Here is a 22,892-nt window from a genome sequence, read left to right on the forward strand (position 1 = left end):
AGTGTTACATCTGTATTGTGCCATGCCTCGAATTCCTTGGATGCTGTAGGCCATACTGATGCTGGCATGGTCATTGCCAACCTTAGGTGGAGGGTTGACGATGAGACAGATACATGGGCAAATGAATATAGTCTCATCGCATCAAATGATTAATGCATTGTAGTCTTTTATTATATGAACAATGCAAATTATATGCATTAGCTTTATGTCAAGAGTTTTTAAGACGAATTTTCCGTGAAGGTCAGGGGTATTGTTTGCACTTTGATGTACCTTGAATATGTAAGGTATGTAAGCTGTTTGATTGTCTGATGTTTATAATGCTTTCGGCGTCAGAAGGTTTGATCCTAGTCAGTAGTCAGTGTCTGTAAGGTAGTTCAATTGTTCTAGAAGTTTGATGATAATGTAGTTTATGGAGGTTAATAAAAAAGCGTCCAATTGCTGATCTAATTGACCTTTATTTTTTATTTATTTTTTGAGAACCATCTAATTGACCTTTTAAAAATTATCTTATTTTAGTTGTTTTGTGGATTATGTATTAAAGGGTGGACTTTTATTATTCATCCCTCAGGTAATGCAAGGGGTCAGGGGCTATTTGGTGATGTAAAATTGATTGAAATGTATTTTTTAATATGAATGAATTTTTGGAGGTAATGTAAGGTAATAATCGACACTTAAAATGTGTCCTCTTGTAAGATATAAAGGATTTAATGGTGAGGAAAATTACTTGAGGGTTAACTTCACTTTCATATATCAATAGTTCTTTTCATAGTAAGCAACTCAATACTATATAAGCCACAATACTATATAAGACAAAAATATAGTTCGAATGACAAAAGTAGAAGTGCGTTTAAATCCTTGTGGAGTTCATTTAAGTCTCAAATTGTAACCAGTAACACATGTATAACAAGATTATGACAAAGCAAATAAGCAACCTCCTCCAAAGGTAATCAAGGATGATAATTGACTCAAAGTCTCAAATTGATTTAGGTTTATTGTTAATCAAACTTCATAAAAATTATTGAGTTGGCTTGCTTGTCTTGACATGACTTAGCGTGAAATAATTTGTTTCTATAAGCTCAAATCTAAACCTTGCTCAAATCAAATTTAACAATCATTAACCGAATCTTTGTTTTCACTTAAGAAGTTAAGACAATGTAACTATTGTTTTCAAAATCGAACACATGAAATTTTCATTAAGCCCTTTTTTCTAAACTATTTCAATTAAGCCCTTTTTATGAAACTATATACTCCGTATTACTCCCTCCGTTCCACAATGATATTCCTGTTTTGAATCTTTGACTTTTTTAAGAAAGAGAGAATCTTCTAAATTTCTCTTAATCTATAAGAGCAAATATAGTCATGTGGGATCTAGTTTGATTCGTCTTGGTGAGTAGATTATTAAAATCTAACTTTTATAATTTTTTCTAGTGTGAGATTAAAGATATTTGCGGTCAAAGATGGGTAAAATTTTGCATTGATTTGCAAAACAGGAACATCTTTATGAAACGGAGGGAGTATCATTTATCACCCTAAATATTACAAAGTCATTACCCTAATTTTCCAAAAATACCCTTGACTCACTCATTATTTCATTAACCCCTCAAAACGCATTTTCTCTCTCCTCCTTCGGCACTTTTGCCCCCACCTCTTCTTACATGCCGCTTCCGTCAAACTAGCACTGTTTCACACCGGAAATGCTCACCTCTTTCTTCCCTCACACTTTTTCTCTCTCCTCCATTTTTCTTCCCCATTTTCACGCCACCACCTGAGCTCCGCCGCCGTACACAGCCGCCGTTCAACCACGCCGCCGTTCACCGGAGCAATTCGCCGTCAACCGCAAACCCTATCTTTGCCGGAATAAGGTATCTCATCGTTTTTTTCTTTCTATAATTCGATAATTCTGGCGATTTCCGGCGATTGTTGTTTCTATAATCGTCGATTTTGGCGGCGGAATTTGAATTTTGTTTTTCTGAGGTTAGTTTTGGAAACTTTTAGTTGTCGTTTTCAGACCGAAAAGTTCTTCATGCAAGTCAAACAAAAAAATTAGAACCTTCTTCTATGATAAGAATATTTCTCTCTTTTCTCATTTTACGCCTTTTCGATCGTTCGGAGGTATTTTTTGGAATTTTTGTAGATTTTTAGCTTTATTTTGATTTTATATTATTGATTTTAATTTTGTTTTGGAATTGGCTGGTTGTCTTCTTCAAATCGATGTAGGTGTTGTTCAATTTTGATTATTATTTGAAATGAAATTGTTATGTTTATAATAATCGGTGAAATTGAAGGTTCATAAGAATTTAGTTGCCTTAATTATCTGATTATGCATGTGATTAGCTTTTTAATTGAAGGTTTCGCTTAGGATTTATTGGCGTTATGTTTGCTTGATTCATTGAGGTTCTCTATAACCTAAAAAATGAAACAATTATTATAGTTATGCATTTTGTGTTTGTACTTGTTTAGTATGAGTTAGGTAAATCGGTTATGCTTTGAATCTGGAACGTTGTTTTGAATTTTCAAGTTGTGTAACAGTAGTGCTTTAATGTTGCATGCTAGGATTGAAGCTTGATAAGCTGGTGATTTTGTGATTGACGCTATGGCTTGGTTTAGAGCTGGATCTAATGTGGCGAAGCTTGCTGTTAGGAGGACTGTATCTCAGGGACGTTCTTATGTGACTAGAACGCGAATAATTGATTCACAAAGCCGTTATTTTGTTAATTCGCAGAGTCGTTTCTTTCATAGCACGGTTTTCAAACCATATGCGGCTCCTGTTCCACGTCCTGTACCCCTTTCACGGCTTACTGATAGTTTTCTTGATGGGACCAGTAGTGTTTACCTAGAGGAGCTACAAAGAGCTTGGGAGGCTGACCCTAACAGTGTTGATGAGTCATGGGATAATTTCTTTAGGAACTTTGTTGGCCAAGCGGCTACTTCACCAGGGATCTCAGGACAGACTATTCAAGAGAGTATGCGTTTACTATTGCTTGTGAGGGCTTACCAGGTTAATGGTCATTTTAAGGCCAAGTTGGATCCACTGAGTCTGGAGCAAAGGCCAGTTCCTGATGATTTGAACCTGGATGTTTATGGGTTCAGCGAAGCTGACTTGGACCGTGAATTCTTCCTTGGAGTATGGAGGATGGCTGGATTTTTGTCGGAGAACCGTCCTATTCAGACCCTTAGAAATATCCTTAACCGTCTGGAGCAGGCTTATTGTGGGAGCATTGGTTTTGAATATATGCATATAGCTGATCGTGAGAAGTGTAACTGGCTGAGAGACAGAATTGAAACCCCGACTCCTATGGAGTATAACAAGGAAAGGCGACACGTGATGCTGGACAGGCTTATATGGAGTACTCAGTTTGAGAGTTTCTTAGCAACTAAGTGGACTACTGCTAAGAGGTTTGGTCTCGAAGGTTGTGAAACTCTCATTCCTGGTATGAAGGAAATGTTTGATAGATCAGCAGATCTTGGGGTTGAGAATATAGTCATTGGAATGTCTCACAGGGGTAGGTTAAATGTGCTGGGTAATGTTGTGAGAAAACCACTTCGGCAGATATTTAGTGAGTTTAGTGGTGGCGTAAAGCCTACAGACGAGGTTGGACTTTACACTGGAACTGGAGATGTCAAGTACCATCTAGGAACTTCTTATGATAGGCCTACTAGGGGTGGAAAGCGGATCCATCTCTCGCTGGTTGCGAATCCAAGTCACTTAGAAGCTGTGGATCCAGTTGTGGTTGGGAAAACAAGAGCTAAACAATATTACTCTAATGATGCCGACAGAACAAAAAATATGGCTATTTTAATTCATGGTGATGGTAGTTTTGCTGGACAAGGTGTGGTGTATGAGACACTCCATCTTAGTGCTCTTCCAAATTACACTACTGGCGGCACTATTCACATTGTGGTGAACAATCAAGTTGCCTTTACAACTGATCCAAGGGCAGGAAGATCTTCACAATACTGCACTGATGTTGCAAAAGCTCTGAATGCCCCAATTTTTCATGTAAATGGGGACGATTTGGAAGCTGTGGTTCATGTTTGTGAGCTTGCAGCAGAGTGGCGTCAAACCTTCCATTCTGATGTTGTGGTAGACATTGTTTGCTACCGTAAATTTGGGCATAATGAGATTGATGAGCCATCTTTCACCCAACCAAAAATGTACAAGGTAAGTCTGTCAAAAATATTCTTCTTCTCTGGATTTTATATGTATATGTTTTTTATTTGTAGCTAATCAAATTTTATTTGCTTAGGATCTCTTACGTCTTTATTAGTCTTACAATATGCATGTTCAGACTCTTCATTTTAGTATAAATTGACTGACATAATTGAGACAAGCATATACAAGCTGTTTCAGGCCTAAATGCCTAATTATGCCATCAATGGAATGGATGAGGGTTAGTGGATAGAGGGAAGAAAAGACAATCTTCTTAATTTTGTTTGTATTTTGACAGGTCATCCGAAATCATCCTTCTTCTCTGGATATCTACAAGAAGAAAGTTCTTGAATCTGGAGAAATGTCTAAGGAAGATATTGATCAGATCCAGAAAAAGGTTACTACAATCCTCAATGAGGAGTTTGACGCCAGCAAGGAGTATGTACCTCAAAGGAGGGACTGGCTTTCTGCCTACTGGCTCGGCTTCAAGTCTCCTGAGCAGCTTTCTAGAATCCGTAACACTGGGTACTTTTCTTTTGGTACTTTTTAACTGTATGACATCATATTTGTGGATTTTTGGTTTGAATTGTCTCTGTATGTCATGAAACTTGTTTAGGGTTAAACCAGAGATCTTGAAAGATGTGGGCAAGGCAATCACCAAACTTCCTGACACTTTCAAGCCACACAAAGCTGTGAAAAGGATTTATGAACAACGTGCTCAGATGATTGAAACAGGGGAGGGCATTGATTGGGCAGTAGGTGAAGCACTAGCATTTGCAACGTTGTTAGTTGAAGGCAATCATGTCCGATTGAGTGGTCAGGATGTTGAGAGGGGTACATTCAGCCATAGGCATTCTGTACTCCATGATCAGGAAACCGGAGAAAAATACTGTCCATTGGACCATGTCGTGATGAACCAAAATGAGGAGATGTTTACTGTTAGTAACAGGTGAGGTGTTTTTTTTTTTTTAAAAAAAAAAATAATAAATATATAAAGCTGTGAATTGTTCAGCTCTTGTTCTAATCTTTCAAACTGTGCTCTTTTTGCAGCTCTCTTTCCGAGTTTGGTGTCCTTGGATTTGAATTGGGTTATTCCATGGAAAATCCAAATTCTTTGGTCCTCTGGGAAGCTCAGTTTGGTGATTTTTCTAATGGGGCTCAGGTAATTTTTGACCAGTTCTTGAGCAGTGGAGAAGCAAAGTGGCTGCGGCAAACTGGTCTTGTTGTGCTACTTCCGCATGGATATGATGGCCAGGGACCTGAACATTCAAGTGCAAGAATGGAACGTTTCCTACAGGTATTTATCTACACTAGAAGGCTTTATTGAGACCTTTGTATGAATGAGCTGAATATTTGTCTAGCTTACCCGCATTAGATACATTTGACTGATGCATTTTGTAATTCAATTGAGTTGGAGTTTTTGCTCAAATGTCTTGTTCTTTTGGGCATGTGGGTGGAGATCTTAGGCAACTGATGTTTATAGAGGTTCACTGTGATGAAACTAGAGGTACAATTGTCAGGTGTACATACTTATCCAAGTTTGTGACAAGTCGTAGCTTGGGGGACTTGGACCTTAAAATGGGTGTGGGAGCGAAAATACGTATATTTTAAAGTATTTTTAGATTTATTAGATGTTAATCTGGTTGTAAAACTTATTAGTGCACATCTCAGGTGACTTGTCTGCTAATTCTTGCTCAAATGTTTATCTCAAGCCCATTTGTTAGCCTATCTCATATGTTTTCTCTCTTTGTTTTATCTCTCTACCAATTTGAGGTTCAAATCAGTGATTTGTTATACTGCATAGGTTGTAGGTTTCTTACTCATGCTGTCTGACTACCTATGCAGGTATGTGAGATATATTGAAGATTTGTGATAACCTAGTTTGTTAACCTTGGAGACCATATAGAAAGATTTTATATAATTCTTTGGGAATGAAAATTATGATGCAATTTTGAGCCTATCGCTAATGCAATAATCCATACTGTCTTTGGTTTCATTTCTTATTGAACCCTATGTTTGCTTGGAAATATTTATAGGCTATAATAACCATACTGATTTGCTGGAAAGTTGCGAGATTAGCAATTCACTTAGTGATAGGTGTAGTTGAAGAAATTTCTGAGGAGACTTTAATTGATTAGGATTCTGGTGGATAAGGAGTGAAAGGGGTCTGCTGGTTTTTGCGTGAAGTTAAAATCCTTACGACCTTACCCCTCTTTCCCTTCCACCTATCCCCTTTTCATGATGATATGTTAGATGCCGCTGGTAATAGGTATCCTAGGGGAGGCACGTGTTAAATGCTTCATAGTACACATCTTTACCCCAATCTCCCCTTGCCCTAATTTTCTGTAATTTGCTTCCTTGTTCATTGGTTGATTTGAGCCTGAACTTGGCCTATGTTGCTCTTATGTATTTTCGAGTTATGAACTTTTGGGCCGCTGAAATTAGCCTAAGTTACTTGTTAAGGTAAATTAGCAGAACTTGTGATGTAATCAAGAGTTCTTAAATGAACTGTATGTGAATCAAACATCTAAATTAGATTGAAACTGTCCTCTATTGCATATTTGCATGTAACGGCACTTCGTAGCCTGGGAAGATTATGGTTCTGCTACTTATTTTCTGGTAACTAATCAGGCATACAGAACTAAGTCTATTTTGAAATTTCCTTACAGATGAGTGATGACAACCCCTACGTCATTCCTGAGATGGAACCCACACAACGGAAGCAGATTCAGGAATGCAACTGGCAGATTGTGAATGTAACAACACCTGCTAATTATTTCCATGTTTTGCGTCGCCAGGTGAGACAAAATAGCAGCTATTATGTTTGAAACATTGTGAAAACAGATCATGCATTTACTCATAATTCACTTTTGCCACATTCCAGATACACAGGGAATTCCGTAAGCCTTTGATTGTCATGGCACCCAAGAACTTGCTTCGTCACAAAGAATGCAAATCAAATCTTTCTGAATTTGATGATGTGAAGGGCCATGCTGGTTTTGATAAACAAGGAACCAGATTCAAGCGTCTCATAAAGGATCAAAATATGCACTCAGATCGCGAGGAGGGCATTAGGCGTTTGGTCTTGTGCTCTGGAAAAGTAAGGTTTTTTTTTTTTTTTTTTTCAATCTCTTGGTCAACTTATTACATTTTCTTTTCTATCCTCGCCAGTTTTCCTTCAAAGATTATTAATGTACTCTTTACCAGTTAGTATGTGGAATCGATATTTGTTGAAATTATTAATGCACTCTTTACCAGTTAGTATGTGGAAACAACATTTTTCATGTTTTGCACAAAATGTTTGGTAATTTTAGAAATTAATTGTATTAGTGTTGCCACTCCGGCATGTTTCTGAGGTTGGTTTAGTTGTGTTTGCTGCTTTCACAAATTCATGTTTCTCACTCTGAAAATGTGTAGGTTTACTACGAGCTTGATGAGCATAGGAAAAAAGAAAATGTCGGTGATGTTGCGATCTGTAGAGTAGAGCAGCTTTGCCCTTTCCCATATGACCTTGTCCAACGAGAGTTGAAGCGGTATCCAAGTAAGTTTCTAAATTAATTTCATATTTAATATCCGTTGTATTTTTTTTCCTGGGTTTTTTATATTTTCATCGTGGAATTTGGAAATACCCATAGGCCATGTCTTCAAAGGCTGGCTGTTATAAATTCTTGGTTTCCCCTACTTCCATAACAAATTGTGTGGTCACTTTTTATACTACCTCCGATTTTTTTAGTTGCGATTTTGAGGTATTATTTGAGAGATATAAAATATTCCATAGTTGCAACTAAAAAAAATCAGAGGTAGTATTAATGATCTATATCCAGTACTCCAGTAGGTAGTGCTGGTTTTGTCCCTTATTCGTATTTATTACCTTGAAGAAAGATCTTGCATGTATGTAATAAGGCCTTGGTCATGATCATAAAGATATTTAAGTTTTATTTTGGCCTGACAATATTTGCTACATCTACACTCTACAGATGCCGAGGTTGTTTGGTGCCAGGAAGAGCCAATGAACATGGGTGCTTATAGTTACATTGCTCCCCGTTTGTCTACTGCTATGAAATCCGTCAACAGAGGAAGTGATGACGACATTAGGTATGTTGGACGTCCTCCATCTGCTGCAACTGCCACTGGCTTCATCTCAGTCCATGGGAAAGAACAAACAGGGCTCGTACAAAAGGCATTGCAACCAGAGCCAATTCAATTCTCGTGAGTTATGTTGAAACTGAACCAATTTTGAAATTTTGAGTAATAGAGTACGTTGTATAATAACTGTCTGTTCAAAAGGTTTTGTCTGCAGCATAATAATTACCAAATACAAAGTACATTGGTTTTTGCTACGTATGTTTTTTTACTGAGAATTTTGTCGGAGTCAAATAATTTCTAACTTGAAGATGAAGAAGCTGTATCTCAGTGAGATTTTTTAGTTTTCAATTTTTTTGTTGGGATGGACAAATATGCTGCCCAAAACAGAAGATGGGCAAGAGTTCACCAACAGATTTATTATTATTCTAGGGCCAAGGAAGGGTGCACAAGCACGATACTTGACCTAACTATTTTGTTCTTCACGTTATAGTATACTTGCGCATGTTATTGCCGACAATATACAAAATAGAGTACATTCATCGTGAAGTAGTTTATGGTAAATTGTTAGTACTGTTTAATTTTTCTGGATGCACAAACTATTCTCTTCATCCAATTTATATTCACGTAGTTTAACCAGCAATATGGATGACAAAAGTACGGTCAACACACAACATAATCAAATCAAAAGAGCGATGTTATTGTCTTAAAATACTTACAGAATGACTGTCCTTGTTGCTGGCAGGTTGTTCTCAAGTGGTTAGCAATTGTGTCAGCATATAAACAATTGTGCATTTTTTGTAATAATAACCAGCAAATAAATAATCGTAATATCCAACAAATAAATAATCGTAATATCCAACAAATAAATAATTGTAATATACATAACTGTTTTCACTCTGTGAAATAAGAAAATCCAAACTCACAAACACTACATTTGATTCCAAATAATCTTATTGCACAGCTACTAAATAATTAAAATGAGAGAGAGAGAGAGAGAGAGAGAGAGAGAGAGACAGAGAGAGAGAGAGAGAGGATGTAGTACAAGTCTTTAACACTCGCATCCAGTTGACCTCTGCTGGTTGCTATTAGCAACATCAATTGTATCCGGCAAATATCTTCCAGAAGCAATTGACAGCACAAACAGAACAATGAGAAAGATAAGAGTGTCAGCGTTTAAAACTTGAAAAACAAACAATTAAATTAGGGTAAAATGGCAAATTTCATCGTACAATCAAGGCTTTTTTTTGTTCATCTGCTCAATTGAAGGAGTCAAAAGAGCTAAAATACGAGTCAGCTAAACATGCCATAATAGAACCTGATTCCTACTAGCTTGATAGCCAATGCAAATTCAACTTTCAACCACACTGATGATCATAACCTCATAAACATGCAGCAAAACTGAGAAAAATGGTTAATATCATGGAGAACGTGGAGTATGACAGTGATGATTGTGGTTACAACAGACCTATAGAAGATATACAAAACAGCCAATACGCAAGAAGACAACCTACACAGACAACACTGTACAGATAATAAGCATATTAATAGATTATTAAAAACCCACAACTCACTGAGAAATATTACTCCTCATCAGATCTACCATATCACAATATCAGTGGTATCACACAGGTCACAGCAGATTCTTGCATTTAGTTAGACATGAGGAGAACAAAAGAGTTATCAGCACAGAAACTAAGATTAAGTACAAATTGAACAATAGATACAGAGCATCTAAATCTATTTACCACTTTAGACAACAACAAACAAAACAGGATGAGGCTCAGACAATCAGATTATTCCAACTCTAACAACTAGAAAGCCATGACAATTTCATGCCCAAGAGATTCAAATAACTTACATCTCTTCTTCTTCACCGCTCTTCAAAGCATTTTTTGCTATGCATTGGAAAGCTTCTTCAACATTTAGGCCCTCCTTTGCTGAGGTCTCAAAATAAGGAATATTCCCCTTTGATGCACACCAAGCCCGAGCCTTTTTCTCAGGAACCTGTCATTATTCAATTGATAATCGTTATTCACTAGGCATAGATAATAGAAGCACTATATGTTCAGCGACTAGCATATTGATCACCATCACATATCAATGATTAAAATTGGCTAAATCTGAACGTACCACTCTACTGTTTCCACCATCAACATCAATTTTGTTTCCAATAACAACAAAGGGGAAGTTTTCTGGATCTGAGGGGCTAGCCTGTAACATCAAAACAGAGAAAAGATAAATGTTGAAACAAGCTCTTCCATTACATGAAATAAAAAAGGGGAGAAACAAGGTAAGAAAAAGATATAAGAGAAGAAACATTCCTATCTTACATCTTTATGATATGCATACACAAAGAGCGCATAAATGATGTTAGAAGGATTTGAACATTTAGCAACAGGGGACTCAAACTTGATTTACAGGCCAACGCCTCTTTATATGTAACTTGCAAGTAGTTCTAATAAATTGATATTAAGGAGACAGCCTACTAAAAAAAATAGCTGTCGACTTGCATTAAATTTTGTTTAACCCTGGCCCAACATATATAAACCTCTGCAACAAAGTGTTCAAGGAAGCTTCAAGTGATTGGACCATAGGCAGGATTCTACAGAGAAAAAAAAAAAAAAAAAAAAAAAAAAAAAACAAGGAAAGCAAATCCTTTTCCTTCCACATGATTACATTGCAGAGAGAGAGAGAGAGAGAGAGAGGAGGGGAGGGGGTGGTGCACCTGTATGAGAAACTCTTCCCTCCAGTTATTTAAATTGTCAAATGACTTCATAGAGTTGACGTCATACACAAGAACACAACAATCTGCACCACGGTAGAAAGCAACCCCTAGACTCTGGAATCTTTCCTGTCCAGCTGTATCCCAAATCTGCAAAAATAAGTGATAAACCAAGTTTAGAGATATGCCCTTCAAGCATAGATTGGAATCAAAATGAGGATACAAATTGTTGATGAAAAAAGCTCAAAGGTCATTAGATCACATCCTCAAATTCATAGAAGTAAAGTAACTACTTGCATATACTACAATAGCAGTAAGTTTGGCACAAAGAAGCAAAAGTCAAATGCCTTCAGTTTATCTGCCAGTCCTGCCTGCTGAAAGATGATACTAGCTTCTACTGACAAAACATTTGCCAGCTACCACATCCACACTAAGAGTTCCAATCATGACCAAAAGCAAAATATTATAGTGGCCATAGAATATGAAGAATTTAAATATAATCTACCCACATAAAGCTTTGCATCTTAAGTTCATTTTTACCCCAATTCGCAAGTAAGAACGTCCGTATTTCCCGTCAATACAAGCAATTGTTACTGGCAGCATCTCGGTTCATATTTACCCCGCGTTGAATGTAAGATTATTCTCTATTTTCAGCTATATGAGACAGATGGTATACAATTAATTTATTCATCCTTCAAAGATGGCAATCGCAGCATACATATGCAGTATGTAAGACTGTAAGTCATATGTTTGTCAGCATCAAAATGGATACAAAATTAGCAATCCCCAAAGTCCCAACCATTAAACATTCTGAATTCCACAAACCATATGAAGCACTGGCAGACAGCTCAAATACTCTTCCATAACAGCATTCTGATATGAAATAGTCTTCTAAAAGCCCAAATTACAAGATCATATAGCACAGAAGAAAGAGAGGAATTCAAGAATCTATCCCCAAAGAGGACGGAATTATAAAGCCACCTTTAAAAGCTGCCAAAGGATTTTGGCAGCTAGACCAATACAAGACACAGGCCTATTGTAAACATCATTGATAAGCAAAAATGGAAATCGGTTGATGTACAATTTAGAGTACAAACCTGTAAAGTGAAAAGCCGGTCATCAAACTGAACTTCCTTGGTCAAAAAATCTGCACCAATAGTGGCCTTGTATTGGTTGCTGAATTTCTTATTTACATATCTAATCACGTAAGTTAAAGGTAACAACTCTAGAGGAGATACGTAACTAACACAAACGCCTATATAATTATTAGAACTTCCTATCCACTACACAAAACTGAAAACATTAATTATTTTATTTACTTCATAAGTATGTCACTACACAAGGATACTGATTCATCAAAGAGGTCTTCCCCACTCTGCAAATGTACAACAAGACAAATGAGAACATGAAAAAGGCAAATTTAACGGAAAAAGAGAGCGTATTAATAGTAAACACTTTTGCTACTCATACAACCATATGGTGAAGCTTACAACAGCTTTGCGGTTATCATAGGTAAATTTTGCTACTCATATCAATCAGAATTTGCTAAGCTTTATTTGAACCTAAAATCGGTCAATTTGCCACATTAATTGACTTGATTATATGTACATCTTCACTGAATAGTTGATCCTACTTTTAAATGTTGTTTCAGGTACAATTTCCAGCATTAAAAAATTTGCTAAGAATATTAAATAATTGACATATAACAAAAATAATCCTGTACTAAATGAAACATCAGCAAAACTGCAAAAATTTAAAACTAAATTAACAATCTACTATCAAAATTCAGTTACAAAACAACAAAATTAAAAATAATTCACGCTTTCATGACAATTACACATAAAATCAGAGGGAAAACAATAATTGAAGATCAAATTAAGTTCAAACCTACTTCACTAAATTGCTGTCTTTTACCTAAAATCAATCAATTTTTACCGCATAAATTAACTTGATTATGTGTAATCTCCAAGTTAACTGAAGTGTTGATCCTACTATTACATGATGTTTCAGGTGCAATTTCCAGCATCTATCGATTTTTTATAATATCAAACAATTGAGAAACTACAGCTACAACAATTCACTAAAAACAGCAAAAATGCGAAGAATTAAAAACCTAAATTAGCAATTTATCATCAAAATTCAGTCACAAAACAACACAATTGCATATAATTCGCGACAATTACACAAAAAATCAAAAGTAATACAATAATTGAAGATCAAATCAAGTTCAAACCTAGAAAAACAGCAAAAAAAAATACATTGAATTGAATGATTTACACGAATTTAACAACCTAAAAAATTGCAGAGATCGCGAGTAAAAAGAAGAGATGAAGTACAAACCCGCTATCACCGAGAATGATGACCTTCAAGAGAGTTCTCCTTCGTGACGGCATCTTGAAATTCTGGAAATCGGCGATCTAGAGGAGAGAGAAAGTGAAGAACAGCGAAGAAGAGAGAGAAAGCGAGGAGGTGGGTAATCAATGAAGAAGTAGGACCTTTCTGGGAGTATAAAAAGTAAAGTGAATCATGGGATTGTGATACTCATCGTTTATAAAGTGTTGGGACTTTTCTGAGTTTTTATGCCATCATGCATCGTGGCTTATTAGGATTTCGACTCTGTTTCGGACCAGAGGTGTCAATTGGATGTTCGGATCGGGTTTGATAACGTTAAATCGGATCAGATTAATATTAAAGTTGGGCTATGCTTAATTATTGTGTGCATACGAGTCAAAATTTAAACTAGATTTTTTTTTTTTTTTTTCAGGTCAGTTTTGTATTGGGTCGATGCTGGTGTGGTTTTGACACCTTTATTGGAGCCGTTTCATTATATTCGCAACATTTTTTTTTTTCGGAGAAAGTTCGTGTTTATCAATATTTTACTCTCTCCACTCTTTGTATTGCACATAATTTGTAAGAAATATGGTTAGATTCATTTAAATATGTATTGTAGTTTTTATCATATCAATTTTTTAATAATTTATCGGAATACGATTTTTCCTTCTCAATCAAAATCATCTCAAAGGTTGAGTCAAATTGGTTCATCCTACGTTGCATATATACAAAGTACTCAATAGAGGAGTCACAATCTCGAAATTGAGCCGAAGGTTATTTATCTTGAAAGACCTTGATTTTATTTTTTCTAACCACATTGTTGATTTGTTGGTGACCCAATTTTCTTTTAGAAAATAAATTAGTGAAGGGTCATCTTTATGTACTAAGAAATATGATTTTTTTCCTACCCTATAAAAATCATCTCTAAGGTTTCATCCTATGTTGTAAATATATGGAGTATTAGCGGTGACTGGTGAGTATAGAATTCAGTTTGGGCTAATACCGAATAGAATACACAAATTGAGCGGATATTATCTAATCAGTTTGATGACCAATTGTCCTTTTAAAAAATAAATAAGTGATGGGTTATATTTATACATTTTTAAGCTCGATTATGTTTTATTGCTTTAATTTTCCAATTGACTTGCATATGAAATTTAGGATATATGGAATAATTTCATGGAAAGGAAAAAAAGATTGCCTAATTTACTTTTCAGATGTTTTATCATGAAATTCGGTCCAAAATTGAATCATGATTGAAATTTTAGTCCTAGCTGAAATTTTTCAATCCATATTTGTCAAAATAGGTAATTTAATTTTGATCTTTTGATACGATCTGGTGCCCGATGTAGAACCATAGCTAGTAGCCTTGTAATGTTGTACTTTTTTTTTAAAAAAAAGAACATATATCTTGTATGTGGTAACTAACAAAAGGCCTATATCTCTCTCTCTCTCAAAAAAAAAAAAAAAAAAAAAAAACTAACAAAAGGCCTATATATGAATTAAATTAAAAAATTTTGTTCACCAAAAAAAAAAAAATGAATTAAATAAAAACATTACATATGTATATATATGCAATAAGAAAGAGTACCCCAAAGATGTTTTACAAGATATGCGCATGATCAATCCTATTAATTAGCAACACATTGTAGATAATTAATACCTCAAATTTAGTTTAATCCTTGAAAATGAATTGAATTAAACAAAAATAGAGAAAGGAGGCCAACCAATGGTTCCTATTATGTAGGAGGTGGATGGAGTAGGAAATGACGTTGCCCATTTTCTTGTTAGATCTTTCATTAGCATGACCTTTCTTTTTACTCCCTCTTCTTTTGTGAATCAAATGCCCTTCTCCTCCTCATAAGGTTGCCTTCTACCATATCCTCCTTCCCCTTTCCCCGTTTTCGATGATAATGATCATTAGTGAATTTTCGTGATACATGCATTCATAAAAAGTTTTGAGAGAAGATTTTTCTAACTTTGTGCATGTACCTTTTTTTATAAAAAAAATGTTGATCAATGACTTTCCAATTTTAATAAAACTTATTATGTGATTTAATGGCTCATTGTGACATTTTGTTATTAATAATTTTGTTGTATGGATTTAGGGGTCATTTGTTTGGAGAAGCGGCAACATTATAAAATCATATATCAATCAGTGAATTTTCCTAAGAAGATTTCAAAGAATGGGTTCGCCAGATAATGGAAGTGATTCTTCATCATCTCCGTCTGAATCTCCTCCAAATTCAAATAATTCATCGTCGTCATCAGATAATAGTAACAACAATTCTTCCCCTCCTCCATCGTCGGATTCTTCATCATCATCCGATAACAATAACAATAACAATAACAACAACAACAATTCACCCCCTCCTCCACCATCGGATTCATCTTCTGATAAGTCACCCCCACCATCACCACCACCCCCACCACCACCACCTCAATCATCAGACAATAACAATAAAACCGGTGGCAATAACAATAACAATAACAACTCGCAGCCACCACCACCACCTCCTTCCTCGTCTAAAAACAAGTCCCCGAATTCTCCATCACCACCACCTCCAAGCTCATCAAAAGGGTCGCGATCTTCATCCTCACATTCTCCTCCATCACTAAGTGATGATTCTTCATCTCCACCATCGTCGTCATCTACTAATAATAATAATGTTACACTAATAGTTGGACTTGTGGTTACCCTTGGGGTATCATTATTGCTATTGATAGTCATAGTGGTTGTTTGCTCTAAAAGGAGAAAAAACAAGCGTCATGACACCATGCAATATTACGGAGGTCCTTCAAGTAATGGTATGAATTTGTTTATCGATCTTTTTTTTTTTTTTTTTATTTTTTTTTTTTAATGTATGACTATCATTATTGTCTTAATTATATACATCATATATTTTAATTTTAATAGTACTCAATATCAAATTGCATTGGCACCTTTTTCACTTATCATTTCTTATATATTTAGACAATATTTAAACTTACTCTTTAATCCACAAAATAATGTAACTAATTATTGTTGCTTTATACATTCAATTAAACTTAACAATGAGAAACTTAGTAATCTTCTTATGTCTTATCATTCCAACAATTATCATTCTATTTTTGGATGAAGCAAAGATTGTCATTTATTTTAATTTAAGCCACGAATAAAATACATAGCTTCTATCACAAAAACATGTAGCGTAACAATCAAATGTGTACTTACTAAATATTGTGCAATTGTGCTTGAGCAATTATATTTGTCAATTAATATTTTCATTTTTCTAATTTTTATTTTTTAAAATAAAATACATTACTTATTAATCTCTTTATGGTTAATTTCATTAATTATGTACTAGGCCAACAATATAACGGCCAACAACAATATAGTAGCCAACATGCACCTTGGCACACAAGCCCTGGTCATCACCAAGACTCAAACAGCTATGCTACAGGTCCAACGGGTATGTCCTCGGCACAATGGGGAGGTGGCGGCGGCCAAGCGATGATGCCGCCCCCGCCTATGATGAGCGCCGATATGAGTAGTGCAAACTACTCCTCAGGGCCAACAGGTCCTGCCTTACCACCACCTCACCCATCAGTAGCCCTTGGGTTTAGTAAAAGCACCTTCACATACGACGAGCTAGCGGCCGCGACAAATGGTTTCTCCAAGGAACGATTGTTGGGTCAAGGAGGGTTTGGTTATGTCCACAAAGGGTTGCTACCTAATGGCAAAGAGATAGCCGTGAAGAGCCTAAAGTCGGGAAGCGGCCAAGGCGAAAGAGAGTTCCAAGCTGAAGTTGAGATCATTAGTAGGGTGCATCATCGACATCTTGTATCCCTTGTGGGTTATTGTATTGCAGGAGGTCAAAGGATGCTTGTTTATGAGTTTGTTCCTAACAATACCCTTGAGTTTCATCTTCATGGTATGCCGCTATATATAATCTATATTATTCCGGTCTTTAATTATGTCAAAATAATATGCCGTATTTCTATTAGTTTAGTCTCTTCAAAATGATGTTACATTTATCGACATCTTTAAAAATTTTTTAAGAACGATTATAAACTTATGTCTTGGAATTATAACTACTTTTGTCAAATAGGGTATTACTTTAATATGTTCGATCCCATATATGTTTTTGTATAGGTAAAGGTCGTCCGGTCATGGATTTCAATACGAGAATGAAAATTGCACTTGGATCTGCAAAGGGCCTAGCTTACCTTCATGAAGATTGTATGAACCATTCATGTTCCTTTCATTTTATAACCAACCATTTTATAAGATTTTTTTTTTTTTTTTTTTTTTTTTTTTTTTTTTTTTTTTGTGTGTGTATAAAAATAGTTAACATGTATTTGTACATATAGGTCACCCACGAATTATACATAGAGACATTAAAACCGCCAACATTTTGATTGATAATTGCTTCGAGGCCAAGGTTTGCGCATTCCTCTTCATATACATCTGTACTTCGTCGTAACAATATTTGCAAATTGTTGCAACATGACATTGTAACTGATTTATAAGAGCTAACATTTTCATTCAGGTGGCTGATTTTGGCTTAGCTAAGCTTTCGTCGGACACATTCACTCATGTGTCAACACGTGTCATGGGAACGTTTGGGTAAGAATCTTAACATCAAGTCTTTCACTTGGTTCGTTGTAGCTAACTAGCTATAGTACTCGGGTACATCATACACATAGATCGATCTTGGTGTATTCATATGTAGGCTGTCATTGAAATTCTCCAAAAAAAAATAGCATGATATGGTTACATGAGTAAAAAAATAGGAAAATTTGATTATAATAATCCAACCTTTCGTCGGTCTTGTTTTATTAATCCAACCTTTTGATTATATATGATTAATCCCACCTTTACCCCCATTCTATTTTATCAGGCCCAACCAGTCATCCACCTACTACAGCAGGTTACATGTCCACATGTCACGCTAGGATTGGTCCAATTTTTATTTTTTTTTAAATTTTTAATTTTTTTTTTTTATCTTTTTTCTTTCTCCTTCCTCCTTCCTGCTTATTCTCTTTCCTTCTCCTCCATATTTCACGGGCAGCTAGCACTAGGGATGTCAATGGGGCGGGGCGGGGCGGATGTTGGCCTTCCCATCCCCATCCCCACCTAATATTTTCATCCCCATCCCCATCCCCATCCCCACGGCGGGTCCAATTTTCATCCCCATCCCCGCCCCACCGGGTACAACTCCAAAACCATCCCCGCCCCACCCCCCACTTGGATATCCATCCCCACCTTATCCCCACCAAAGACCCGCCTAATCCCCACCCAAGATCCACCTAATCTCCGTATCTCAAATAAAAAATCTTACATAATTAATACGAATTATAAAATAAAACATTCTACACACATTTTTGTGTTATAATATAAGTGTCATACAAAGTAGATTAATATTGTACTAGTATTTCAAGTAATTATTTTATAATAGTATAAAAGTATGTAATTTTGCTTTAAAAGATATATAGATGTGGGTATGAGGTGGGGATGGGGCGGGTATGAAGTGGGGCGGGTGGGGCGGGGCGGGGATGGGGCGGGTATGAAGTGGGGCGGGTGGGGCGGGGCGGGGATGGGGTGGGTACAACTTAAAATCCACCCCCGCCCCATCACCCATGGCGGGTATGGTTTTTATCCCCATCCCCGCCCCACCACCCGCCAAACCGAGACCCATCCCCGCCCCACTGGGGCGGGGATGGGGCGGGTCTCCTACTTGACCCGCCCCACTGACATCCCTAGCTAGCACCCTTCATCTTTTTTTTTTTTTTTCTTTCCTTTCCCTTTTCTCCTTCCTCCTTTCTCTTTTTCTCTTTCCTTCTCCACCCACTCACCAACCTTGAAACCCAGAAACCAACCACCATCACCATAACTTGAACCCACACCCCCTGCCCCCTTCAAAACCAGAAACCAAAAAATTTGACCCTACCTCCCTCGACCCCCTTCGTAACCCCAAACCAGAAATCCACGCACCTAATTCAAAACCTAGTTAACCCACCCATCCTCCCTCAAAATTCAGTTCAAAACCATCGCAAAACCCCCACCCACCCACCCACCGCCCGCCGAATTTTGGGTTCGGAGGTGTTTGGAGTATCGTGGTGGGTTTTTTAGGTGTCGTGATGTGTTACGGCCTTACGTGGTTGAGGATTTCGGTGGTGATTGTTGATGGGGGTGTCGGAAATGTCGTCGAAAAAGGGTTTTGGAAATGTGGGGAAGGAGAAGTGGAGGTGCGGTCAAAAAAGGACGGGAAAATGTTGGCCGGAAAATAAAGGTTGAAGGGGAAGGATTTCCACCGGATTTAATGGAGGGAGGGGAGAGGTCCGATTTAAGGAAGGGGAAAGAGAAACGGAAAAAAAAAAAGAATTAATTTATTTTCTTAACTTTTTTTTTTTGTTTAAAGTCTTTTTTTAATGTTAAAAAATTAAATTACCTAAAGAACAGGTAGCCGGTCAACTTGGCCTGATAAAATAGAATGGGGAGTAAAGGTGGGATTAATCATGTATAATCAAAAGGTTGGATTAATAAAATAAGACCGGCAAAAGGTTGGATTATTATAATCAAATTTTCCAAAAAAATACACATTAATATATAACTGTAGGTGCACAAAGTATAAAAGGTTGACTTTTTTTTTGGATAATGCATTAATGCTCATCTTACATTACATACATCATCTAGTAGTGCATATATATGTAGAATGTCGGTTACTTGTATGTACTAAATGACCTATTTTCATTTCTTATCTCTTGAAATCCAGGTACTTGGCACCAGAATATGCATCAAGTGGAAAATTGACTGAGAAATCTGATGTTTTCTCATTTGGTGTCATGCTATTGGAGCTAGTTACGGGTCGTCGCCCTATCGATCCTTCATCTGAAGAAGAAGATAGCTTAGTAGATTGGGTTAGTCATTTTATTTACATAATCGTTTCTCATTTTCATTGGTTCAAATGATCAATTCATTACATAAAAATCGAGCATATATAGCTAGATCTCAGTTTCATTAACCTTGCAAATAAATTGTTATTATTTACTTGTTGCTAACTAGATACGAGTTTAAAACATGATTTTTGTTAGTACTTTAAACATCATATGAATAATATAATACGAGTAACTACTTACATATCTTTTTTTTTTTTCGTCAAATATCTAATGTACGTGTTACAAATAAACAGGCTAGACCACTTATTGCACGAGCAATGGATGAAGGAAATTTCAGTGGACTCGTCGATCCACGTTTAGAGGGTGAATTTGATTCCGAAGAGATGATGCGTTTGATCGCATGTTCTGGTGCATCCATAAGACATTCTGGTAAAAGGAGGCCGAAAATGAGCCAGGTAAACATACTCGTATTATAAGCATATATATGCACTAATTTTTTCAATTACGTACTAACATCTTCTCAAACATATACTTATAAAAATAACACAAATAACTCAAATTGGATGGAGCAACTTTAGTACATACACACACTAATTACAAATAATTTTGATTGATTTATTATTATGGTCTTTAAAAATAATCATTTAAGTATATATCAAGATTAACCTGTAAATATATCTCCTCTCATAACATTATGTTTTTCTTTTATTATTTAAACTAGGTTAAGTCCCGTGCCATGCACGGTAATTTTTAAAACTTAATACTTATCATTAATTTAGCATTATTATTTAATTATAAAAAATTAAACCTAATAACAAAATAGGATAAAAGTTCTGTAATTACAAAAAAATTTTAAAAAATTGATCACACTAGAGAAAACAGAGAGAATGTGAGTGAGGGATAGCTCAAGTGGTTAGAGCTTCCTCCCGGTTCCAAAAGATCTTGGGATCGATTCTTACCCCCCGCCCTTGTGGCTCTCTTAACACACACAAGAAAAAAAAAAGTAAAAAATAAAACAGAACGAATAATATATACACAAATAACTATGAATTACATCATTAAGTTATAGATAGAAAACAATTATTGCATAATATTGTATAAAAAAAATTATATATATATATATATATCTTTGTTTGATTGTGTACAAATGGAATATACTTATAAAATAGGAAGTGAAATATTATTGAATAGTTTGTATTAAAAACTTCTCTAAGAAGCTTTGACCAAAAAAAAAAAAAGAAAAAAAAAAAACTTTTGGAGGGAAAATTTTTAACCAGGAGATGACATGTGTCATTTCTGGTTTCGCCTTTAGTATAAAGTTATAGATAACAAAAATGAAATGTTAAATTGGTACAAAAATAACTGCATAAAGTTATGAGAGGAGATTAACTTGAAATAATAATCGATCTCAGTGACCTGGGCTCCCTCGTAAAATAATATGTGAAAATTGTTACATGAATAACAGATTGTAAGAGCACTAGAGGGTGATGTATCATTGGACGACTTGAATGAAGGAGCGAAGGCCAGAAATGGTGGCACACTAGTTGGCTCCAGTGGCGGTAGCTCGGACTATGATACCGTTTCGTACAACAACGACATGAAGAAGTTTAGAAGAGCAGCGCTTAACAGTACAGATTATCCAAGTAGTGAGTATGGAGCAACTAACGAGTATGGGCATACCTCCGGTTCTAGTGCCGAGATGTCGTCCTCAATGCCCAAAAGGACTAGCCCTTCGCCGAACCATTTTGTCTAGAAGAGATGATACATATTGTACAATTTGAATAACACTCCGACAATGTGGCAAGACGTACTACTCCGGCAAAGGAATAAGGAAGGGATGAATTGGGAACGATCAGATTTTCCATGAACGAACTATATGTTTTCATTGATAACCCATTCTTGTTGTTCAAGTGTAACATAGCTTGAAACAATTACGTGATTTAGGTGTCTACTTAAGATTTATTTTAATGTACGATCTCAATCACGTTTTTTTATTGATAGAGAGATTGTAGTTTTATATTTGATGGTTAAATGAAACACAAAATGTGGTTTATTTGTTTATTTATTTATTTATTTTTTTTGTAAGATATAATTGTCAAATATATATACTCTATCATTTTCTTTTAAATATTAACATATACTCTAGATTTCATTGATAAATTAAACATATTGATAAATGTTCAACTTTGTTGGATTAATTGTTGGACTAAATTACACAGTATGTGGATTTTTTTTTTCTCTATAATGGATAATGTTATGAAAGTAAAGGCAAATCAATATAGTTAGGGTTATGTACTGGATTTGTGTGGAATAGAGACAACTAACAATTACGTAGTATGAAATATATATAATAGCTTAGTTTACTAAGCTAGATAATTGTTTTCATACTAATCAAATTCAATTTCATTCCAACATTCTATTACATTTCACAATCTTCTTCTTCAATTCAACATGCCACATGTCGTTTTACATTTTTTATTTTTGATTATACAATTTTTCATAACTCTTTCATTAAACACTTCATCTTCATCTCCCCTCTTTAATTCAACCTTTTTAAGTTCTCTCTTTGATCTTATAATTCAAAGTTGAGATAATTTAAAGAGAATGGTTAAATTCAGTGTGTTTTCTATGTGGCCGGTTGACACACACCAAAACACTAAATTACCTTCCACCGACCGAATAATCTTTGACCAATCGAGTTACCCCTGACTAAGTAACCAT

General features: G+C 35.7%; 3 protein-coding genes across 3 annotated transcripts; 2 read left to right on the top strand and 1 right to left on the bottom strand.

The window, feature by feature from the left end:
* Positions 1-1,633: 1,633 nt before the first annotated feature.
* LOC145619141 (uncharacterized) lies at positions 1,634-8,543 on the top strand. The gene is made up of 9 exons (XM_081673749.1): positions 1,634-1,862; positions 2,554-4,162; positions 4,449-4,675; positions 4,767-5,099; positions 5,201-5,447; positions 6,820-6,948; positions 7,035-7,250; positions 7,568-7,691; positions 8,128-8,543. The coding sequence occupies exons 2-9, from the start codon at positions 2,594-2,596 to the stop codon at positions 8,361-8,363; spliced, it is 3,081 nt and encodes a 1,026-aa protein (XP_081529875.1). The 5' UTR covers positions 1,634-1,862; positions 2,554-2,593; the 3' UTR covers positions 8,364-8,543.
* Positions 8,544-9,061: 518 nt separating this feature from the next.
* On the bottom strand, positions 9,062-13,496 carry LOC145619151 (ras-related protein Rab7). Its single transcript, XM_081673766.1, has 7 exons — positions 13,299-13,496; positions 12,307-12,333; positions 12,056-12,155; positions 10,962-11,108; positions 10,367-10,447; positions 10,095-10,240; positions 9,062-9,351 (listed from the first exon to the last, which is right to left on the bottom strand). The coding sequence occupies exons 1-7, from the start codon at positions 13,349-13,351 to the stop codon at positions 9,285-9,287; spliced, it is 621 nt and encodes a 206-aa protein (XP_081529892.1). The 5' UTR covers positions 13,352-13,496; the 3' UTR covers positions 9,062-9,284.
* A 1,979-nt stretch (positions 13,497-15,475) lies between these two features.
* Positions 15,476-21,924, top strand: LOC145619541 (proline-rich receptor-like protein kinase PERK15). The gene is made up of 8 exons (XM_081674253.1): positions 15,476-16,091; positions 16,637-17,203; positions 17,425-17,511; positions 17,643-17,713; positions 17,822-17,898; positions 20,048-20,192; positions 20,465-20,626; positions 21,637-21,924. Exons 1-8 carry the CDS (start codon positions 15,476-15,478, stop codon positions 21,922-21,924), a joined length of 2,013 nt encoding a protein of 670 aa, XP_081530379.1.
* Positions 21,925-22,892: the final 968 nt, after the last annotated feature.

Source organism: Chenopodium album, chromosome 27 (genome assembly GCF_948465745.1).
Source record: "Chenopodium album chromosome 27, dcCheAlbu1.1, whole genome shotgun sequence".
Classification (NCBI taxonomy): domain Eukaryota; kingdom Viridiplantae; phylum Streptophyta; class Magnoliopsida; order Caryophyllales; family Amaranthaceae; genus Chenopodium; species Chenopodium album.

What these genes read in the sequence shown, in the direction of transcription:
- LOC145619141 (XM_081673749.1), top strand. Translation starts at nt 2,594, where the DNA reads ATGGCTTGGTTTAGAGCTGGATCTAATGTGGCGAAGCTTGCTGTTAGG. An exon ending in CCCAACCAAAAATGTACAAG is followed by an intron (nt 4,163 to 4,448) that starts GTAAGTCTGTCA and finishes GTATTTTGACAG; the next exon opens with GTCATCCGAAATCATCCTTC. An exon ending in AGAGTTGAAGCGGTATCCAA is followed by an intron (nt 7,692 to 8,127) that starts GTAAGTTTCTAA and finishes TACACTCTACAG; the next exon opens with ATGCCGAGGTTGTTTGGTGC.
- LOC145619151 (XM_081673766.1), bottom strand. Translation starts at nt 13,351, where the DNA reads ATGCCGTCACGAAGGAGAACTCTCTTGAAGGTCATCATTCTCGGTGAT. An exon ending in ACCGGCTTTTCACTTTACAG is followed by an intron (nt 11,109 to 12,055) that starts GTTTGTACTCTA and finishes TTATTTTTGCAG; the next exon opens with ATTTGGGATACAGCTGGACA. An exon ending in GGGAAGAGTTTCTCATACAG is followed by an intron (nt 10,448 to 10,961) that starts GTGCACCACCCC and finishes TTGATGTTACAG; the next exon opens with GCTAGCCCCTCAGATCCAGA.
- LOC145619541 (XM_081674253.1), top strand. Translation starts at nt 15,476, where the DNA reads ATGGGTTCGCCAGATAATGGAAGTGATTCTTCATCATCTCCGTCTGAA. An exon ending in CCTTGAGTTTCATCTTCATG is followed by an intron (nt 17,204 to 17,424) that starts GTATGCCGCTAT and finishes GTTTTTGTATAG; the next exon opens with GTAAAGGTCGTCCGGTCATG. An exon ending in AAGATAGCTTAGTAGATTGG is followed by an intron (nt 20,193 to 20,464) that starts GTTAGTCATTTT and finishes ACAAATAAACAG; the next exon opens with GCTAGACCACTTATTGCACG.